Source organism: Nomascus leucogenys, chromosome 25 (genome assembly GCF_006542625.1).
Source record: "Nomascus leucogenys isolate Asia chromosome 25, Asia_NLE_v1, whole genome shotgun sequence".
NCBI lineage: Eukaryota > Metazoa > Chordata > Mammalia > Primates > Hylobatidae > Nomascus > Nomascus leucogenys.
In genome coordinates, this window is record NC_044405.1 from 2,007,015 (window position 1) to 2,029,657 (window position 22,643).

Below are 22,643 nucleotides of genomic sequence, written 5' to 3' on the forward strand. Positions count from 1 at the left end.
TTTGTTTTTTAAGGAAGTAGTTCCAGCTTTTGTTTGTTTAATTTCATCTTTTGCAGACAGAGGTTTCCTTGCAGCATTACCTGGTTGGGCTTCAGCATTATCATTTGAACTTTAGAAGGAATTATTACTTCAATAGAAGATTGTTTTACAGTGCTACAATGTAGTATTGTGACTGTCTCAGGCATGCACAAATCTGTCCAGATACTTAACTTATTTTCATGTAGATCAAATAATTGTCATTGATTTTGATCCTGAGAGGCAGATAATTCAGCATTTTTAAAAAAGATAATGGTATTACAGCAACATTTGGATACTCCAGTGCTGTGGAGAATACCACCATTATAGTGGCTGGGAACTCTACCATTATGTAGGACTGCACTTCTCCCCCACATGTACAAGGCTACTGTGTAGAGCAGGTGAAGCTATGTGGGTCCACAACAATGTAGTTTTTAGTAGATGTCAAGAGGTATCTAAGCTCAAATCACAGTGTAGTAACTATATTATAGTTCCTTTCACTTTTAAAACATTTCGGCCGGGCGCGGTGGCTCACACTTGTAATCCCAGCACTTTGGGAGGCCGAGGCGGGCGGATCACAAGGTCAGGAGATCGAGACCACGGTGAAACCCCGTCTCTACTAAAAATACAAAAAAATTAGCCGGGCGTGGTGGCAGGCGCCTGTAGTCCCAGCTACTCGGAGAGGCTGAGGCAGGAGAATGGCGTGAACCCGGGAGGCGGAGCTTGCAGTGAGCCGAGATCGCGCCACTGCACTCCAGCCTGGGCGACAGAGTGAGACTCCGTCTCAAAAAAAAAAAAAACATTTCTGTCCCTTTGTGATTTCATGCTTTGCATTCTGTACATATTCTTTCCAAATCACTCCTCAGAACCTGCCCCAAGATGGTGCTACTGTGTTATTGTTCCCTTAACATTTACTTATTCCATTCACATGTGACTGTTCTTGTTATTAGTGGGAGTAAGGGGCTGCATAATGTACTATAAGCAGTTGTGGTACCTAAGCTCCCAGACACAGGTGAATCCTCCATTCATTGGTTAAGCTCCAGTTTTATTCTTGGCTCACCTGTATTTTGTGATACCAAAATATGAAGTTCTATATATCCTTCTCCTCTTCATCTTGTCTGTTTCTCGTAAGTCTCTCCAAATTTACAGAGTTAACATATTTTATTTCTGCTGAGTCAAACTAATACTTCCAACTAATATTCCTATCTGATAAGGACTAGCCTTGCTCCATCCTCATTTTACATTTGTCATCTTTTTTTCTTTCTCTGTAAAAAGACCATGTGTGTTTAACTGCATCCATTTTCATGATCAATACATCTGACCATACACTTTACATGGTGTTTTGTAATTTTTAAAAAATACAGTACTCAGTATTGGACATATATTTTCATGTCTCTTTTTACCATGCAAAATAAACTTGAAGAGAACGTTGATGTATTTCTGGGAGGAACCAGAATTAAAGATAAAGAGATAGAAATGGTCAATTCCTATTCCTAGATAACTTTTGTAGTTACCTTTCAGCGTGGGTTATTTAGAAAGCAGTGGTAATACTACTTCTGTTGGAAACATTGTATCCTCTATAGACTTGACAGAAATACGCACTTGGTTTGAGTTAGTCGAAGTAGAACATGCCAAGTCCATAAATTTACAGAGTGAGATTGTTGTTTAGAAGATTGGTTTCTATTACTATTATCTTTGAGATTATATTAAGAAATTTATTCTCTGCTGCAGGATAGTTTCGCATATCAAAATTGAATAAGGCTAATGTTTCATTAGAACCGTTTATTCCCTATTATTAATACAGAAATTTTATTTTAATGTCCATGCCATCCTCTTCTGATTCTTTTCATAGTTTTCAAAGTAAGTAATTTAATTTGGTATAATACTTCCAGGATCTCAAAGCAAATCTGTATTTTAATCTCTCAGGTGTTCACTAGTATTACGAGTGACTAGTGGAAATAATAAAAGGAAATCTTGTTCATAAAATCCAACAGAATGATTTTTTTCCTCCCTGCAAAATCTTCTCATTAAAGCTGAAACATAAGACCTCATAAAATTCAATTTCTACTGAGTGATATTCCAAATAAGAGTACTAATTCATATTGTATTAATCAAATTAGTATTTGTTCCTCTTCTGCTAAAATGTGATCGAGAAATTCATGTGTATCAGTTCTCCAGCACCATTCTTTCCCTACTGAGATAATAAATGATGGGAAAGTATTTTTTGGTTCATTTCATGCTGCTTCCCTAGATCTGCTTACTGCAAAGGCAAACTTACCTGAATACTTTTGTTTAGATTTTTAGCCAACCATTCTTGCTATCAGTGTATGGATCAGAATGAGTAGAGGGATTTGTTTTCTGAGTATGAACAGCACACCCTACCTGAGACCACTTAAGAGATACTGGAGTCAGAATCTCTGGAGAAAGGATCTGATACGGTGCTATCTTAAAGAGATCTTCAGATAATTCTGAGGGTAAGCAGCGTGGCTCTAGGCTGTATTTGTAAAGCAGAAATTATTCTGGAGAGAAGAGCGTTGTCTGAGTTACTATTTTACATATGTTACTCTTGTCTTATCCAAGAAGTATCTGAAGTTCTTACAATATAGCACACCCAGATTTCTTTAAAAAAACAAGGAAACACTAGTGAAGATTGGAATGAAGTGTATTGCGTAAGGTTTTATAAATTTGTCTAGAGGCAGCAGGCAGAGTTGGCTCTGGAACTTCTCTACAAACACTGTCTACAAGTTAAAAATAAGCTGATGTTCCAGGAGAGTACGGTTGGATCCTGAGTGTAAGACCTGGTAGAATAAACAATATCGTCAATGTTCTCAAGTTCCTTGAAAGCAGGAACTAGGTGATATTCTTTTTTTTTTTTTTTTGAGACGGTTTCACTTTATTGCCCAGGCTGAAGTGCAGTGGCATGATCTTAGCTCACTGCCTCCCGGGTTCAAGCAATTCTTGTGCCTCAGCCTCCTGAGTAGCTGAGACTACAGGCATACACCACCACACTGGACTGATTTTTTTTGTATTTTAGTAGAGACAAGGCTTCACCATGTTGACCAGTCTGTGGCCTCGAACTCAAATTCCTGAGCTCAGGCAGTCCTCCCACCTCAGCCTCCCAAAGTGCTAGGATTACAGGCATGAGCCACCACGCCAGGCCTGGTGGTGTTCTTATTTATGTCTCCAGCATCTAGTATAATAAACGACATATGGTAGATGTTCCTTGAAAGTTTTCTGTTAATAAATTCATTCCCTATGGAGATTTCCAATAATCCAATAATGAATTTCCTAGGGGTGATCCTCAGTGTAGGAGAACATACAATTTTAAAGTAGAAACGAAATAGTCACACAATAAGGAGGCAGGCCAAATACATGTGGTGAGGATGTAGCTTTTTGTTCTGGATAAATTTATGGTTTGACTCTGGTTTGTAAACCTCTCTCCCCCACACCCCTCAGATTTTCTTTGGAATGGGGCCCAGGAATCTGAAGTTTCAAAAGTTCCACCAGAAATTCTATGCAACCACCTAAGCGTGGCTCTTTGTAGGCTCTTACAGGGTATCGTGGACTTTTAAATACATTTCTAGAAATGGATGGACTGTATATCTCTCAAGCAGTCCCCTTTAAATCTTCTTCAATGTGAACATAGTAAGTATTGACCTATTAGTAAGTCAACAAAATAAAGACTTCTGAAAGATATCAGAGAAGTTGGTCTTATTTTATAGTTAAGAGCAGATCCTTACTCTTTAATAGCCAATTGGTGGTAAAGTTGACCTTAAAATATTGAAGATGATAACCAGGAAATATGCATAAGTAAAGTACTCCCAAACCTCCTCAATACCCTGTTTCAACATGAAGATGGACAAAAGGAGCAGGCTCAGAGTTCCCTCAGAATGTTGAGTTGTCTTCTGTAACAGCTAGAGAAGCATGGCCGGAAAATCACTCTGTGGAGGCCAGTCATTTGAAAATCCTACAGAAATACCCATAGAACAGATGAGTGATTTGAGAGAGACTTTAGGAATAAGGATATTGACCACAACAGGACTCATCTAAGTTCCCTGGGAGGTATATACACAGGGAAAACCCTGGAGAAAATTGTTCTGTATGGCATTCAGGGGATTTGTAGCTGCGGGCCACTAGTGATGAGGTTTTTAATAGGGTTAGAGGATAAACAACAATTGTATTATATGGTAAAAGCCGAACTTGTTCTGCTGTTGTTCCTAACACAGAAATAGAAATTACTAAAGTGTATGGTAGGGTATTAGTTGCATGAGCCTTCCGTACAGAACAATATAACCAGTACATGTTATGTTGAATAGAGAGTAATTCTTTTTGTTTAAAAATATGAGTAGGTAGGTACAGTCTGGAAATAATGTATCAGAAATATTAATAGTGCTTATCTCTGAGGAATGCAAAGAGTTTTAAATTTTCCACAATTTTCTTGTTTGTTCTAGTAAACATTTTTATTCTTTGGTTTGATAAATTGGAGACAAAACCTCTTTTTTGTCTCCTTTGACAATTTTTTTATACGGACTTTATTTTACAATCTGATTCCCTTGTAATTCTTCCAAGATCACTTCCCTGTGAATAGCCTGTGTTTCATCTACACCAGATTACTCATCATTTCTATTGCATGTAGGAAATTTTCCTGTCATTATGGCATGTTCATGAAGTATCCTTCATCTTAAAAATGTTCTTTTATCGTTATGTTCATGAATTTTTGCATATTCTTTAAGATCTTCCTCATATCCCAGAGTCTTTGTGAATTTCTCTGAGAGCACTTCTGTAGCAGCTATTATCTTTTTCCTCTTAATTCCAACCTTTTCTTACTACCACATGTATTATGTTCTTCCCCATTGTACTTATATTTTGGCTTGCCTTCCAGAGTCTCATATATAGCAGGGATTTTATGAATCTTTGATCAGACCTTACAATGTGCTGTTCCTTCTGCCTGGAATCTTTTCTATTCTTTTCTCCAAGATAATCCTCTACAAATCCTTCAAGACTCACCTAAGTTAGCAGCTCCTCTAGAAAGTGTTTAACAGGCAGCATTATCTCAAGTGTGTGTATTGGGTCCACAGTGCTTGTATAAAACCTTGTGTGTAACTTTTATTGAATTTAGCACATTGTATTATAATAGAATGTATATTTATCAGATTTTACTCAGAGTTCCTTAAAATTAGTGTAGTATGTAATCTTTTGTTTTTTACATTTTTAATACCTAATATAGTACTGAAAATGGCACAGGTTCAATAAACATGTTGGGAATGCAATTTGAATTTTTTGTTTCCAATCTCCCAGGGTGTCAGATATTGTAGGTTCAACTACCGTGACAACAAAACCACTCACTTAAGTTCCCTAGGAGTTATATACATAGGGCAAACCCTAGAGAAAATTGTTCTGTATGACATTTAGCCAGAAGCATTCAGTGCTACTCATAACGTTTTTGTACTCAAACTCCTTTATGGAAGGAAACCTTGGCCCTGGTGACTTAAGGTGGATTTGACTTGTGTTGATCAGATAAAATTACTCTTGGTCCTAACAACCAATTTTACAAAGGTTCTAGGTTTCAATGGGTCGTTAGACCAATGTCAGACCAGATGGACTTATTGCTTTAAGTTCACATCCAATTATTAACCATTGACATTATCTACTATGGTGAAGAGAGGAAGAGTGCCAAACACAAGGAAAAGTTTTATCAACAAGGAGTTTCTCTCCCAGACCTAAAGCAGCTGGCATGAGCCATCTATCATGAAGTCTTTCAGAAACAGAAGTATTGCTAAGCTGATGGTAGCCAAAGATTTTCTTTATCTATTGCTCATGGGCATTGAAAGGCTATTGCAGTCCAAAATCAGGAAATGATTTAATGAGGACATTAAATTTCTTTTAACTTCTCTCCTTCCTTTTTGTACACATTGTAAGCATCCTCACCTCTGGTTTTCCTTATCACATAGTTTTACCTCCATGATCTCAGTTAACTCATGTCAAAAACTTGGTATGTGCATGTGCAGCCTCCACACCTTTGTGTACAAAATATGTCTTGATTCTAGCCAATTTTGTGTCCCTCTGTTGCTCTCTCTATTAATCAGAAAGCAGATTTATTTCTTTTTCATGTTGCTCTACTGCCTTCTATTACCTTCACCAATCTCTAGTTTTACTTTCCCCTCTAATTCGTTCTTCACAGTATCCCCAGAATAATTTTTTAAAAACTTGCTATGTTGCCATTATATTATATATTATATTATATACCTGCATCATCTCTTGCCATTTCTCCACTCTCATACTGTAGTCCAGTCATGTTATTCTTTTTTTCAAATGTAGCCCATGCTTACTGCATGGACTCTTCATTTTTCCACCTGGAAAAACAGCTCATTCATTATTCAGCTTAATAGGTCACTTTAGGTCGCAATCCAAATTGCTCACATCACTTCACTGCCATTGTTCCCATAGAAAGTGTTATAATATTGTCAAAATTTATATATGTGATTATTTGGTTAGTGGTGTTCTCTGCAGATGACTGTAAGCTTCATGGAGACAGAGACTGTCTCCATGACACCAGTGGATGTTCATTATACATTGTTGGATATATGAGTCTGGAACTCAAAAGATGGGTAGGAGATATCGTAAATTTTCATTGGTACCAGTTTGCCTTTCCTCTGACAACGCTCAGCTACTGGGGGCAAGTACAGAAAAGATGGAAGGTTAGGTTCATTCAGGGTTAAGATTTTGCCAGGAAGTGTGAAGGAGGATGCTGTGGCCAGAGAAAAATAGCTCCTGTGCACTCTATAGAAAGTCAGCCCAGGATTGCTGTTCAAACCAAATTCTTTTGGTAAAATGCTGGCAATATTCCAAAATGAGCTTTTGTTATTTCTCATGGTAGAAAAATTTACTGTGAATTCCTTACCATAAACTATAATGAGAGCTTTCTTTCATAATTATTGGAGTACTCTTAGTTCTGGGTTTTTGTTTTTTAATAAATTCTGGGAAGAAGTGCTATACGAGGAAAGATCTATTTTACTTTGAATGGAAGACTAAAATTGGTTCTTACATAACTTCAGATACAGAAATGAATAAAAGATTTATCTTAGTATAGACTCTGTGGTTTATATTAGATATACAATTGATTCTTTTCTCATGAAGCACAAGCAGCAGGAGACCCAGAATATCTAGAGCAGCCATCAAGAAGTGATTTCTCAAAGCACTTGAAAGAAGAAACTATTCGAATAATTACCAAGGCATCACATGAGCATGAAGATAAAAGTCCTGAAACAGTTTTGCAGTCGGTAAGAACTTTTCTTTTGGCTCTCTGAACATAGCCGTGGTCACGACATTTCCTCCAGTATAGTGGAGAGGGACCTGTCGGGGAGTCAGGAGAGACGGGGCCCAGTAATGGCTCTGCCATGGGCATGATCAGTGACCATGGGCAAGTCAGCTCATGCCCAGGCTGTGATTTCCTCAGCTGTGATTTTAAAGACACTTTTCTCTTAAGTTTCTGTCTTTCTGCTAGAGAATTCTAATGAATCATAATCATAAATTAAATTGACCATTTGATTTGGAACTTAAAAAGAGAAGTGTAAAATTTAGCAGTATTTCTCCTGTCTCTCACCCATTCCTCCATCTGTAATCTGATTACATTGGAATAGTTGCGAATTTAAGACGTAATTGTCATAATTTCATGAAATGTGTTTAACAATAAAACTACTAGATACTGTAGATTAGAGTATTATTTAAAACTACTAGATACTGTAGATTAGAGTATTATTAGAAGGGTAAGTATGATGTTGTAAAACTGTTTATGAATATTTCAAGAACGTCCTATGCAAAAATATCATTAGGCTACTCTATTGTAGTTTTCAAATACATCTTTTTATAACAGTAAATTGAGCATGTTGGTGTTACACTATGTTATCAGTGAATATGACATTCTGAGAGAAGCTATTTCAAGAATTTGTTACTACTAAACCTTTTAGTTCCTGTAGTCATTTATCTTTTATTAGTGAGCATAAGCAGCTCTAATGCAGATTTTATGGTAGCTCCTTCTAATATTTGAAGATTCCCCTTGACAACTAAAAAGAGTACAACATATCATAATTTTACAACACGTAATTTTCTGCTTAGTAAGTGAGTTCAGTGCCAGCAATAACCTGCTAATTGCAATGAGGCTTTAAATATATAATAAGACTTCCTTTAGCCAAAATGTTCAAGAGATATGGTACTCTGTTAATTTTGTTTTGATAAACTGAATAACAATACAAATTATTTTTTGTTTGAACAATTTTGAAAATGTATCAATATATCATCTTATTAAAATGTATTAATTTAAATAGATATTTGATGATTCCAAATTTTGCAAATGCCTTAGAAGCTTTAAATGAATTTGATATGAACATCACTAACTCTAAAGCTTTTCCTGGAAAATGCTTTGTTTAGTGGATCTGGGATGTCTGCTTCTTGGGTGATGGTAAGAGGAAAACCTAGGGAAGGAGAAAGAACAGAGGAGTAGGTACGAGGGGAAATAGTTTTGTCTGACAAAAACTGCATTTGCAAGGCATCTGCTAATTAGAATTTTTATTTGTTAAAGGCCTAAATTATGATTAATAAGTGTCACTTTTTAAGCTGATATTAGAAAACCAAAAGCATTACTTAGCTTAATGTAGAATCCTGATTTTAAGTTTGGAAAATCATATGGAATTTAAATTTGCAGAAGTCACGTAAATTTTGATTGCTCAGCTTCATAATATGGATATCGTCTTACAAGGTAGCAACCTACTACCTCATCTTTACTTCAGAAAGGAGGATGACAGGGAGACTATATGATAGACAAATACACTATTTGTCTATTCATTTAATTGTTTTCTGCGGTGGCATCCACAGTTAGCCCCATTGAGTGTGTAAATCCTGAAGCAAGTCTAAGAATTCATTAACCGTGGCTTGATCTTACAGTCAGTTGCTTAGCATCATGGTAACTACTTCATAGCGGTTTTTTTCATTTAAACTTAGCGTACACTAGAAGCTAAATTGCACAGGTGAAAAGTATCTTCAGACTTAGGGATTAAACATTTCTGGATTTTGGAATATTAGTTTTATTTATTATGAATGCAACCTTGAATAAATTGCTTAATTTCTCCAGATAGACTTCAGTTTTCTTTTCCATAAAATGAAGGTAATTGTAGGATTAGTCAAGAGCATTATTTGTAAGTGCCTGGCATGGCATGTAGTAGGCACTGAGTAACTGTTGGTTTCCTTCTGTTACATCAGTCCTAGCTGCTTTTCAAATATGCAATATATTAAAATCAACCTTAGTATAAGAAAAGTTTCCTAGAAAGCATAGAATCATGGAAATTAGAGAAAGTCTTCAAGTGTTTAGGCGCCCTTCTTTTTAGAAAAATGTCTTTAATTTTAAATGGAATACTTAGGATATTTTCAATATAGAAGAGTAGACCCTGAGAAAAAGTCATGCCTAGTCCCACTCACTACTCAAAGTTAATTATTGTAAATACGTTGGTATTTTTTTCACTCTTATTTTAATATGTAGATTTGGGATTTATTTTTATAGTTGCATACAAAATTTTGTCTTGCCTTCTTTTAATCACTTACCTTTTATAACCATTTCCCCATGTTATACACTCAGTGAAAACATTTAGTGGCTGAATATTATTCCATTGAATAATTAACTTCTTGTTTATGTATCTCCTACCCCATTGTATATTTGTTTCTACTTTTACATTATAAATAGGCTGCTAGAAATGAAAACTTTTTTCATATTTCAGGTTATTTCCTTAGAATAGATTTCCCATGGTTGAATTACTAGGTTAAAAGGTAAAGGCACATTAATGTGGCTGTGGACTTAGATAGCTTTTTTGTCACCCTTCTTATGAGACCACTTTTTAAAAAGTCATGTAATTAATGGATTTCAGGCAAGTCATAAAAATCTTTGTATTTTAATTATTTTTGCAGCATATTAACTGAGAAACTTATTCTTAACTCTTATCAAGTTTAGCCTTTGTTAATGTAGTCATATAAGACCTGAAAACAATAGAAAAAGATAAATACACATATATTTTACTCTAGTGAGCCCTTAAATTCTTTAAATGAAAAATTTTTATGGTACTTTGGGATATCTAAATTTGATGAATGATACTACAGAATTATTTTATGTGGCAAAGTTTCTTCTCCTTTTCAGCTTTTACCCATGTATTTAATCAGCATTATGCTGTTGAAACTCTTCAATAGTAACTGAAAAGGTTTATGAAACATTTATGTTCCCTAAGTGCGATTTTTTTCCCCCAAAGGGAATCTGTTTTGTAAGGATTAATATTCTAAGTAATAACCATTTGCTTTCAATTTATATTTTCTTTTCCTAAGATAGAATTGTTTTGGATTGGTTTGCTAGTGAGAAATCATCACCACAAACTCCAAACAGATTTCTGAATTTACCTGTTTATGTTTCACTCTTGTGTACAGAGACCTACCACAGTTCTTCTCTTATATGCTAGAAAGATTAAAAATCCTTAATTAAATGTCATGGACCAAGCACATCTCTGTAGAATGTGAGTGATAGTAGTATTAGGTTAAAATTATTCAAATATAAACAATTTAAAGTAGCACAACAAAGTAGTATAATGACTCATAGCTGTCATTTTATAGAACAGCTGTTACATACCAGGTGTTGGCTTAGCTGCATATTATATCTCATGATCATGATACCTGTTCAGGCTGATCATTTCCTGTTGAAAAGTTGTGGATTTTGATACATTAAGGATAAATTGTGGATTTTGATATACATATATATATATATATATATTTATATTTTTTTTTTTTTTTTTTTTTTTTTTTTTTGAGACATAGTCTTACTCTGTAACCCAGGCTGGAGTGCAGTGGTGTAGTCTCAGCTCTCTGCAACCTCCGCCTCCCAGGTTCAAGCAATTCTCATGCCTCAGCTTCCAAAGTAGCTGGGATTACAGGCATGTGCCACCATGCCTGGCTAATCTTTGTATATTTAGTAGCGACGGATTTCGCCATGTTGGCTAGGCTGGTCTCCAACTACTGACCTCAAGTGATACGCCCGTCTTGACCTCCCAAACTGCTGAGATTATAAGTCTGAGCTACCACGCCATGCCAAAAATAGCGTTTATTTTAAAAGGGGCAGTACCAGTTGCAGCTATTGGTTTTGTTTTATCAGTTAAACTTTTTCTATATATGCTTCCAGGAAGCCAGGAAGTGTTCACATTACTGCAATTTACCCATATTTCTAACGGAAATAAAACCTCTTTAATTGCTGTTATAAAAATGTTTTTTGTAATATCAAAACAAAAGTTTATCTTTGTTTATGAAAACTTATGCAGTTGAGTTACTAAAGTTGCTTTCAAGCACCTTCAGTACTTTTGGCTTTTTTAATAGGTAAATAGTGGATACGCTAGTTATAAATATGTTGAATAAGATAAATAAGTATGTAAAAATCTGTACGGTATTTTGAATGAATCATATTAGTGTCATAAAGTTTTGAATGAAATTTTCTGAATTTTACACTGACTTCTGTATTAGTATAGATTACTGAAATACATAGAATTTGTTAACAATAAAAAGAAAAAAAAGGAATAAATCTGATTGAGTTGTTAAAAATGGGTATTAGCTTCCAACGGCTTTTTCTTTTTTTCAGCAGGTGTTTGTTGAACACTTAAGATATAAGTATACTGGAGCCTCATAGGCTGTATATAATAAGTTAAACAAAATAGAATATGGATATTAACTGGATACACAATTGATTACCAAAAAGAATAGTAGAAAGATAAAATTATAAGGAAAAAACCCTACAAATTCTGATGAGTTTAGGGGAGGTCATATCTTATTTTGGTTGAGATATCAAGAAAGGTTTTGTGGAGCTATTAGACTTTTTAAAAAATTGTCAGCTCTACAGACAATAATAGAAAATATAACTCCACTGTTTTTTATCTTAAGTACTTAAAGTTCTAAATACTTTCAGGGAAAAATGTAATGATATTGGTAATACCCAGTTTGAGGATGTAAAGGGAAAACTGCAGGTTTTGTATTACTACTTGATGAATGCATTTGCTTCTGATGTTCAGTTTTAAGTGGTTTTATTTGATACCAAGTCAATGCAGGTATTTTTAAAAGATTTAAGAGTATGCACTTAAACAGTTTAATAGTGCATGTGCATTGGAACTTTTAAAAATAAGTCATATGGATACAGGGCTGCTGCTTAGGGATGTGCAGGTTGTACAGTTGTGCAAGGATGCCATTGTTCTCCACTGTTCTCTTTTCTAATGTTTATATTAATGATTTCCTTCTGCAGAAACCTGAAAATACTACAAGCCAACCACTTTCTAATCAGCGAGTTGTAGAGGTGGCGATCCCTCATGTAGGGAAATTTATGATTGAATCAAAGGAGGGGGGGTATGATGACGAGGTACCTGTTACAGCCCTCTGCACCATTGCTACTTAACTTTTGCTATTTAATACAAATACTTGGGCATGCCTGCACCCTCATACTTAATGTCTATTACTACATAACATACAGCTTTGCCCCCTCATAGTCCAAAATTACTTTACCAATTATCAACAAAACTTTGAATTTCAAATTAAAATTTAAGTAGAAAACTTATGGAATTTGTCAAAAGAATTTTCTGTTTCTGGAGTTAATTCTTTTATGCAGAAATAGTACCAGTTTACTTTCAGGTTGACAGATTACAATAAGATTTGTTTAATTAGTACAAAAATTTTTTGCATTTAAAAATAATTTTTTATATTCCATTCCTGTTTTACTGGAATTACTTATTATAATACTTTGCCCGCTATCTCCTGCCAGAAAATCCCACAGCATGATTGCAGGATGGATAATTGATATTTTTGCTACTACAGCCTCTCCATGTGACTGTGAGTGGAGTAAGTCATCAACATTACTGAGTGCCTACCGTTAATAGGACCTCCATCTTTATTCTTATCTCTTCACTGTTAATTCTCATTTACTTAGTTTTCCAACAGCATGGAGGCATTTTTGTTTCTCATGATTTAGTTCATTGGAATCCAGATGAAAATGATCTATTGTCTTATTCTATCAGATTATTTTCTCCCCTTTTCCACTTTTCTCTGGAGACACTTAATATTGCTCTTTTTGAGGAACGGCCAGTAAAGCTGTTTTTGAACAGGAACACAGAGAAGGCCATAATATTGGGAAGTGGGGGAGGGGGTGATTTGGACAAACACTTGTTGGATTCTAGTTTTTATGAGTTTGGATAAGAATTGCATTTATGTTAGCTTTTTTTCACGTAACTTTTTTTCTGACTTACTCCAATGTTACTATCATGCTAGAGTTAATCACCAAAGTCAGAAGTGTCATAAAGACATATCACTGTACCAGTGTAAGAAATCACATGCCATAAAGAGAATAAGAGATTTGTGAGATAAACTGGTCAGAGAGTTTTCTCAAGCAGATGTTAGATATATTGCAATTCTCAGTGTATAATCCAAAGTAAATACAATGAGTAATAGGTTCAGTGAATCAGAGGTGATGAAGTCAATCTCTTGATTGCTATAAGATAGCTTCATAGGGCCTTGAGTAATTTCACTTTGCAGATATTTTAAAATGTAAACAGGTAAAAATAATCTATTATAAAAACAAAAAAGTGCTTAAGTATTTAGTATTTAATGGCTCTACATTGTTCTAGTTAACTATTTTATAAACATACTGGCTCTTGAAAATTATGGAATCTGGCATGTTTTTAATAAACCTGTGAATTTATTGATTAAGCAGTTAAGTACTTGTTTTAGGTTGTGCCCTCTCTCATTTAAAAAAGTTGAATTGTGATTAATCATTTAACACTATCTTTTGTGCAAGTGCTTATGCTATTGACAGTTGTGTGTTTTGTCGTTTTTTAAAATTTATTGCAGTGACAGTTTAACAGTGCATGTGCATTGGAACTTTTAAAAATGAGTTGTTATGGATACAGTGCTGCTGCTTAGGGATGTGCAGGTTGTACAGTTCTGCAAGAATGACTAGACGGGCAGAAGTGGGAAGCAAATTGAGCTCATGCTGAGCTCTCTGAGGCTTGAGGAAGAGGTACCTTTTTTAATTGGTAAAAAGGGATGTTGCTTTTTCTAAATAGTTCACTCAGAGGATAGCACGTTTTTCTAATTTGTTTGTCTAGAAGCAGGGTGCCTTTTTCAAATTATCCAATTCAGAGAGGATGCCTTTTTGCAGTTTGCACAAAGGCTCCGTGTGAACCAGCTGTGCCCTGTATGGATGATCTTAAAAGGTGCTTACATGCATATTGGATTAAATTTGGTATTAAAAATGCAACATTTGATTTATAAATATGGAAAACAAAGGAGTTTCAGCTTGCATGTAAATAAATTATTGTAGTTTAAAAACCTTTTTTTAATGTTAACTATCTTCTGTGGCAGATCATGATGACACCGAACATGCAAGGTATTATCATGGCGATAGGTAAATCCAGGAGTGTATATGACAGGTGTGGCCCTGAAGCAGGGTTCTTTAAGGTACAATGAACATTTTCGTTTTCATTTCTTTTTCAAAATTAAACTTCTTAAAATATTTTATTTCTTTGAATTCAGTTTGGTTTTCTGTATAATTTCTCTTTTCCTATCTTAGTTATGGCCACCAGATATCCTAGGGTTTTATTTTATGTATTAATTAACCTAATACTGATTGTTTTTCTCTTAATCCAGGTAATTCAAGAAAAAAATCTTTTTATTTGAGTCACTCTAATAGTGTGCTTTTGATTTGTCAGCAGAAATTTGAATTGTATTTTTTATTTGAAGGGAATGAGGACATTGATGAACAATAATAAGAACTGAGTAAATTGCCTCTGGTAATAGTTTATTTTATCTTCATTGTTCATATTATTGGTCAATATCATAATATTCTTTAATTTTATTATCATTAGGTACTAAATTGCTTTTTTGTTTATACAATGATTTATTATATTATTTTCGTTATGTTTCCCCATAATTAATTTTTGATAACCTAGTGAGTTCAAGACATGTGAGAACATCAAGCTGAACACTATTCCATGATTTACCCACATCTTTTTCCCTCTAATATCAGAGCTTTACAATGTTTTGATTACAATTTTGAAAATACCATGTATGTTTTGTCATTTTATTTACATTAACTGAAAATCTTCAAGTTTTTTTTTTCACTCTTTTCAAACCCTTCTTAGTGTTTTTAAAAAGCAGCTTTTTTGAGGTTCAGTTTGCTACAGTGAACTGTGCATTTCTTTCTTTTTGACATTAAAAATCTAACATTTTTCATTTTACATATTTTGCCATTATCCAACTTGGTCTTTCAAAAACTGGTTCTTTTTTCACTATTTCTTTCAGTATACAGTACAAAACAAAAGCCTTGTACATAGTAGTAGACCTATCAATAAGCATTTCTGAGTTAGCTGAGATTAGGGTGACTAACTCTGCTGATACGCCCGGGACTGAGGGATTTCCTGGACTACGGGATTTAAAGTGCTAAACTGGGAAAGTTCTAAGCAAACTGGTCCCAGGACAAGTTGATCACCCTATTATGATCCCATAAGAAAGGCTGAAAATCTACTTCTAAAAAAAGAAGAAACGCATATTTTTTATAGTTTCCTGTTGTAATACATTTTTTATAGTTTCTAGTTTTCTAACTGGCTTCCTAATTTTTACATTTAGAAATTCCTTCTTATGCCCAGATAGTCTGCATTTTCTTTCTTAAAAAAACACTGAATATATGTCCTCTAAAGTATTTATTTCTTGTGGAAAAGTTATTTATGATTTACAGTGCCATTGTCATTTCTGACCAGGTTGGGTCTTTTTATGTTGAATTGCCAATCTCATTTTTATTAAGTTAATATCTGCATATAAAGAATCACCTAATTGTATATATTACAACAGTTACTAACCCCCAGGGGATAATGACTTTCAGTTATTTAATCTGTTTGGTATTAATTCATATCTTTAAATAGAATATTTGGGGTATTTTTATTTTTAAATATATTTATTCACTGTTTCTCACTAATGCTAATGTTACTCGAGTAGTAGGACCTATTTAATATATGTTGTGTGCATTCTTGGATGCATATGTCATTGCCAGTCATCTCTTAATTTTGTTTTTTTGTTTCTCTGTTCAAGAAAATTTCTAACCACCAGTGATCACTGTCCCAATTGCTAATTGCACTTTTGTAGAGAACACCAAGGAAATGGGAAATTAAAGTGATCTGTTTATTTTAATCCTCAAGAAACCAAAGCGATCTTCTCTTAATTCTTATTATTTCAGTTTCTTATAATTTAGGAAAAAAGTGTCTTTCATTTCAACATAAACTGTGAATTCTGGTGTCTTCTATCAAGACCTGCTTCTCTTTGGAATAGACAGAAATCAAATAATTATTTCTTAGCATTGTAATAAACATTCCAAAATAGGACACTTCTTATCTTATTCAGCAGTCAGTTCAGTTTATTTGATTTCTCCTTCAAGTCTCTGAATTTCTTGAATCACTGATGCTCAGTCTTAAAACAATGGAGGTGGTTTTGCTTTTTTCTTTTCCTTTTTAAAATTTATTTATTTTTATTATTTTTTGAGACAGAGTTTTGCTTTATTGCCCAGGCTGGAGTGCAGTGGCATGATCTCAGCTTACTGCAATCCCCGCCTTCGAGGTTCAAGGGATTTTTGTGCCTCAGCCTCCCCAGTAGCTGGGATTATAGGCGTATGCCATCGTGCCAGGCTAATTTGTGTATTTTTAGTAGAGACATGGTTTTGTCATGTTGGCCAGGATGTTCTCAAACTCTTTTTATTTTTTTTTTGTTATACTTTAGGTTTTAGGGTACATGTGCACAATGTGCAGGTTTGTTACATATGTATCCATGTGCCATGATGTTTTGCTGCACCCATTAACTCATCATTTAGCATTAGGTATATCTCCTAATGCTGTCCCTCCCCCCTCCCCCCAGCCCGGAGTGTGATGTTCCCCTTCCTGTGTCCCTGGAGTGTGATGTTCCCCTTCCTGTGTCCATGAGTTCTCATTGTTCACTTCCCACCTATGAGTGAGAACATGTGGTGTTTGGTTTTTTGTCCTTGCGATAGTGTACTGAGAATGATGGTTTCCAGTTTCATCCATGTCCCTACAAAGGACATGAACTCATCATTTTTTATGGCTGCATAGTATTCCATGGTGTATATGTGCCACATTTTCTTAATCCAGTCTATCGTTGTTGGACATTTGGGTTGGTTCCAAGTCTTTGCTATTGTGAATAGTGCTGCAATAAACATACGTGTGCATGTGTCTTTATGGCAGCATGATTTATAGTCCTTTGGGTATATACCCAGTAATGGGATGGCTGGGTCAAATGGTATTTCTAGTTCTAGATCCCTGAGGAATCGCCACACTGACTTCCACAATGGTTGAACTAGTTTACAGTCCCACCGACAGTGTAAAAGTGTTCCTATTTCTCCACATCCTCACCAGCACCTGTTGTTTCCTGACTTTTTAATGATGGCCATTCTAACTGGTGTGAGATGGTATCTCACTGTGGTTTTGATTTGCATTTCTCTGATGGCCAGTGATGATGAGCATTTTTTCATGCGTTTTTTGGCTGCATAAATGTCTTCTTTTGAGAAGTGACTGTTCATGTCCTTCACCCACTTTTTGATGGGGTTGTTTGTTTTTTTCTTGTAAATTTGTTTGAGTTCATTGTAGATTCTGGATGTTAGCCCTATGTCAGATGAGTAGGTTGCAAAAATTTTCTCCCATTCTGTAGGTTGTCTGTTGACTCTGATGTAGTTTCTTTTGCTGTGCAGAAGCTCTTTAGTTTAATTAGATCCCATTTGTCAATTTTGGCTTTTGTTGCCATTGCTTTTGGTGTTTTAGACATGAAGTCCTTGCCCACGCCTATGTCCTGAATGGTATTGCCTAGGTTTTCTTGTAGGATTTTAATGGTTTTAGGTCTAACATGTAAGTCTTTAATCCATCTTGAATTAATTTTTGCATAAGGTGTAAGGAAGGGATCCAGTTTCAGCTTTCTACATATGGCAAGCCAGTTTTCCCAGCACCATTTATTAAATAGGGAATCCTTTCCCCATTTCTTGTTTTTGTCAGGTTTGTCAAAGATCAGATAGTTGTAGATATGTGGCATTATTTCTGAGGGCTCTGTTCTGTTCCATTGATCTATGTCTCTGTTGTGGTATCAGTACCATGCTGTTTTGGTTACTGTAGCCTTGTAGTATAGTTTGAAGTCAAGTAGCATGATGCCTCCAGCTTTGTTCTTTTGGCTTAGGATTGACTTGGCGATGTGGGCTCTTTTTTGGTTCCATATGAACTTTAAAGTAGTTTTTTCCAATTCTGTGAAGAAAGTCATTGGTAGCTTGATGGGGATGGCATTGAATCTATAAATTACCTTGGGGAGTATGGCCATTTTCACGATATTGATTCTTCCAATCCATGAGCATGGAATGTTCTTCCATTTGTTTGTGTCCTCTTTTATTTCACTGAGCAGTGGTTTGTAGTTCTCCTTGAAGAGGTCCTTCACATCCCTTGTAAGTTGGATTCCTAGGTATTTTATTCTCTTTGAAGCAATTGTGAATGGGAGTTCACTCATGATTTGGCTCTCTGTTTGTGATTGGTGTACAAGAATGCTTGTGATTTTTGTACATTGATTTTGTATCCTGAGACTTTGCTGAAGTTGCTAATCAGCTTAAGGAGATTTTGGGCTGAGACAATGGGGTTTTCTAGATATACAATCATGTCATCTGCAAACAGGGACAATTTGACTTCCTCTTTTCCTAATTGAATACCCTTTATTTCCTTCTCCTGCCTGATTGCCCTGGCCAGAACTTCCAGCACTATGTTGAATAGGAGTGGTGAGAGAGGGCATCCCTGTCTTGTGCCAGTTTTCAAAGGGAATGCTTCCAGTTTTTGCCCATTCAGTATGATATTGGCTGTGGGTTTGTCATAGATAGCTCTTATTATTTTGAGATATGTCCCATCAATACCTAATTTATTGAGAGTTTTTAGCATGAAGTGTTGTTGAATTTTGTCAAAGGCCTTTTCTGCATCTATTGAGATAATCATGTGGTTTTTGTCTTTGGTTCTGTTTATATGCTGGATTACATTTATTGATTTGCATATGTTGAACCAGCCTTGCATCCCAGGGATGAAGCCCACTTGATCATGGTGGATAAGCTTTTTGATGTGCTGCTGGATTCGGTTTGCCAGTATTTTATTGAGGGTTTTTGCATCAATGTTCATCTGGATATTGGTCTGAAATTCTCTTTTTTGGTTATGTCTCTGCCAGGCTTTGGTATCAGGACGATGCTGGCCTCATAAAATGTGTTAGGGAGGATTCCCTCTTTTTCTATCAATTGGAATAGTTTCAGAAGGAATGGTACCAGTTCCTCCTTGTACCTCTGGTAGAATTCGGCTGTGAATCCATCAGGTCCTGGACTCTTTTTGGTTGTTAAGCTATTGATTATTGCCACAATTTCAGAACCTGTTATTGGTCTATTCAGAGATTCAACTTCTTCCTGGTTTAGTCTTGGGAGGGTGTATTTGTCAAGGAATTTGCCATTTCTTCTAGATTTTCTAGTTTATTTACATAGAGCTGTTTGTAGTATTCTCTGATGGCAGATTGTATTTCTGTGGGATCGATGGTGATATCCCCTTTTTCATTTTTTATTGCATCTATTTGATTCTTCTCTCTTTTCTTCTTTATTAGTCTTGCTAGCAGTCTATCAATTTTGTTGATCTTTTCAAAAAACCAGCTCCTGGATTCATTAATTTTTTGAAGGGTTTTTTGTGTCTCTATTTCCTTCAGTTCTGCTCTGATTTTAGTTATTTCTAGCCTTCTGCTAGCTTTTGAATGTGTTTGCTCTTGCTTGTCTAGTTCTTTTAATTGTGATGTTAGGGTGTCAATTTTGGATCTTTCCTGCTTTCTCTTGTGGGCAGTTAGTGCTATAAATTTCCCTGTACACATTGCTTTGAATGTGTCCCAGAGATTCTGATATGTTGTGTCTTTGTTCTTGTTGGTTTCAAAGAACATCTTTATTTCTGCCTTCATTTCATTATGTACCCAATAGTCATTCAGGAGCAGGTTGTTCAGTTTCCATGTAGTTGAGCGGTTTTGAGTGAGTTTCTTAATCCTGAGTTCTAGTTTGATTGCACTGTGGTCTGAGAGACAGTTTGTTATAATTTCTGTTCTTTTACATTTGCTGAGGAGAGCTTTACTTCCAACTATGTGGTCAATTTTGGAATAGGTGTGGTGTGGTGTTGAAAAAAATGTATATTCTGTTGATTTGGGGTGGAGAGTTCTGTAGATGTCTATTAGGTCGACTTTGTGTAGAGCTGAGTTCAATTCCTGTATATCCTTGTTAACTTTCTGTCTCGTTGATCTGTCTGTTGTTGACAGTGGGGTGTTAAAATCTCCCATTATTATTGTGTGGGAGTTTAAGTCCCTTTGTAGGTCACTGAGGACTTGCTTTATGAATCTGGGTGCCCCTGTGTTGGGTGCATATATATTTAGGATAGTTAGCTCTTCTTGTTGAATTGATCCCTTTACCATTATGTAATGGCCTTCTTTGTCTCTTTTGATCTTTGTTGGTTTAAAGTCTATTTTATCAGAGACTAGGATTGCAACTCCTGCCTTTTTTTGTTTTCCATTTGCTTGATAGATCTTCCTCCATCCCTTTATTTTGAGTTTATGTGTGTCTCTGCACGTGAGATGGGTTTCCTGAATACAGCACACTGATGGGTCTTGACTCCTTACCCAGTTTGCCAGTCTGTGTGTTTTAATTGGAGCATTTAGCCCATTTACATTTAAAGTTAATATTGTTATGTGTGAATCTGATCCTGTCATTATGATGTTAGTTGGTTATTTTGCTCGTTAGTTGATGCAGTTTCTTCCTAGCCTCGATGGTCTTTACAATTTGGCATGTTTTTGCAAGGGCTGGTACCAGTTGTTCCTTTCCATGTTTAGTGCTTCCTTCAGGAGCTCTTTTAGGGCAGGCCTGGTGGTGACAAAATCACTCAGCATTTGCTTGTCTGTAAAGTATTTTATTTCTCCTTCACTTCTGAAGCTTAGTTTGGCTGGATATGAAATTCTGGGTTGAAAATTCTTTTCTTTAAGAATGTTGAATATCGGCCCCCACTCTCTTCTGGCTTGTAGAGTTTCTGCCTTGAGATCAGCTGTTAGTCTGATGGGCTTCCCTTTGTGGGTAACCCGACCTTTCTCTCTGGCTGCCCTTAACATTTTTTCCTTCATTTCAACTTTGGTGAATCTGACAATTATGTGTCTTGGAGTTGCTCTTCTCGAGGAGTATCTTTGTGGCGTTCTCTGTATTTCCTGAATCTGAATGTTGGCCTGCCTTGCTAGATTGGGGAAGTTCTCCTGGATAATATCTTGCAGAGTGTTTTCCAACTTGGTTCCATTCTCCCCGTCATTTTCAGGTACACCAGTCAGACGTAGGTTTGGTCTTTTCACATAGTCCCAAATTTCTTGGAGGCTTTGTTTGTTTCTTTTTATTCTTTTTTCTCTAAACTTCCCTTCTCGCTTCATTTCATTCATTTCATCTTCCATCACTGATACCCTTTCTTCCAGTTGATCGCATCTGCTACCGAGGCTTCTGCAATCTTCGCATAGTTCTCGATACTTGGCTTTCAGCTCCATCAGCTCCTTTAAGCTCTTCTCTCCATTGGTTATTCTAGTTATCCATTCGTCTAATTTTTTTTCAAAGTTTTTAACTTCTTTGCTATTGTTTTGAATTTCCTCCCGTAGCTCGGAGTAGTTTGAACATCTGAAGCCTTCTTCTCTCAACTCGTCAAAGTCATTCTCCGTCCAGCTTTGTTCCATTGCTGGTGAGGAACTGCATTCCTTTGGAGGAGGAGAGGTGCTCTGCTTTTTAGTTTCCAGTTTTTCTGCTCTGTTTTTCCCCCATCTTTGTGGTTTTATCTACCTTTGGTCTTTGATGATGGTGATGTACAGATGGGTTTTTGGTCTGGATGACCTTTCTGTTTGTTAGTTTTCATTCTACCAGACAGGACCCTCAGCTGCAGGTCTGTTGGAGTTTGCTAGAGGTCCACTCCAGACCCTGTTTGGCTGGGTGTCAGCAGCAGTGGCTGCAGAACAGCGGATTTTCGTGAGACCCCAAATTCAGCTGTCGGATAGTTCCTCTGGAAGTTTTGTCTCAGAGGAGTACCCGGTCGAGTGAGGTGTCAGTCTGTCCCTACTGGGGGGTGCTTCCCAGTTAGGCTGCTCGGGGGTTAGGGACCCACTTTAAGAGGCAATCTCTCCATTCTCAGATCTCCATCTGCATGCTGGGAGAACCACTACTCTCTTCAAGGCTGTCAGTCAGACAGGAACATTTAAGTCTGCAGAGGTTCCTGCTGAATTTTTGTTTGTCTGTGCCCTGCCCCCAGAGGTGGAGCCTACAGAGGCAGGCAGGCCTCCTTGAGCTGTGGTGAGCTCCACCCAGTTCCAGCTTCCTGACTGCTTTGTTTACCTAAGCAAGCCTGGGCAATGGCGGGCGCCCCTCCCCCAGCCTCGCTGCAGCCTTGCAGTTTGATCTCAGACTGATGTGCTAGTAATCAGCGAGACTCCGTGGGCATAGGACCCTCCGAGCCAGGTGTGGGACA

General features: G+C 36.2%; 1 protein-coding gene across 5 annotated transcripts in view; it reads left to right on the plus strand.

The window, feature by feature from the left end:
* USP25 (ubiquitin specific peptidase 25) overlaps window positions 1-22,643 on the plus strand; it is a 160,017-nt gene that overhangs the window by 106,721 nt on the left and 30,653 nt on the right. For 4 of the 5 annotated variants that reach the window (XM_030806028.1, XM_030806029.1, XM_030806030.1 and 1 more), the window contains one exon: window positions 7,153-7,295. In XM_030806028.1, coding sequence (XP_030661888.1) covers window positions 7,153-7,295 — 143 coding nt within the window. Of the gene's footprint in view, window positions 1-7,152; window positions 7,296-12,325; window positions 12,440-14,433; window positions 14,530-22,643 lie in introns of all 5 variants that reach the window. The other variant, XM_012501904.2, reaches the window with a different exon arrangement.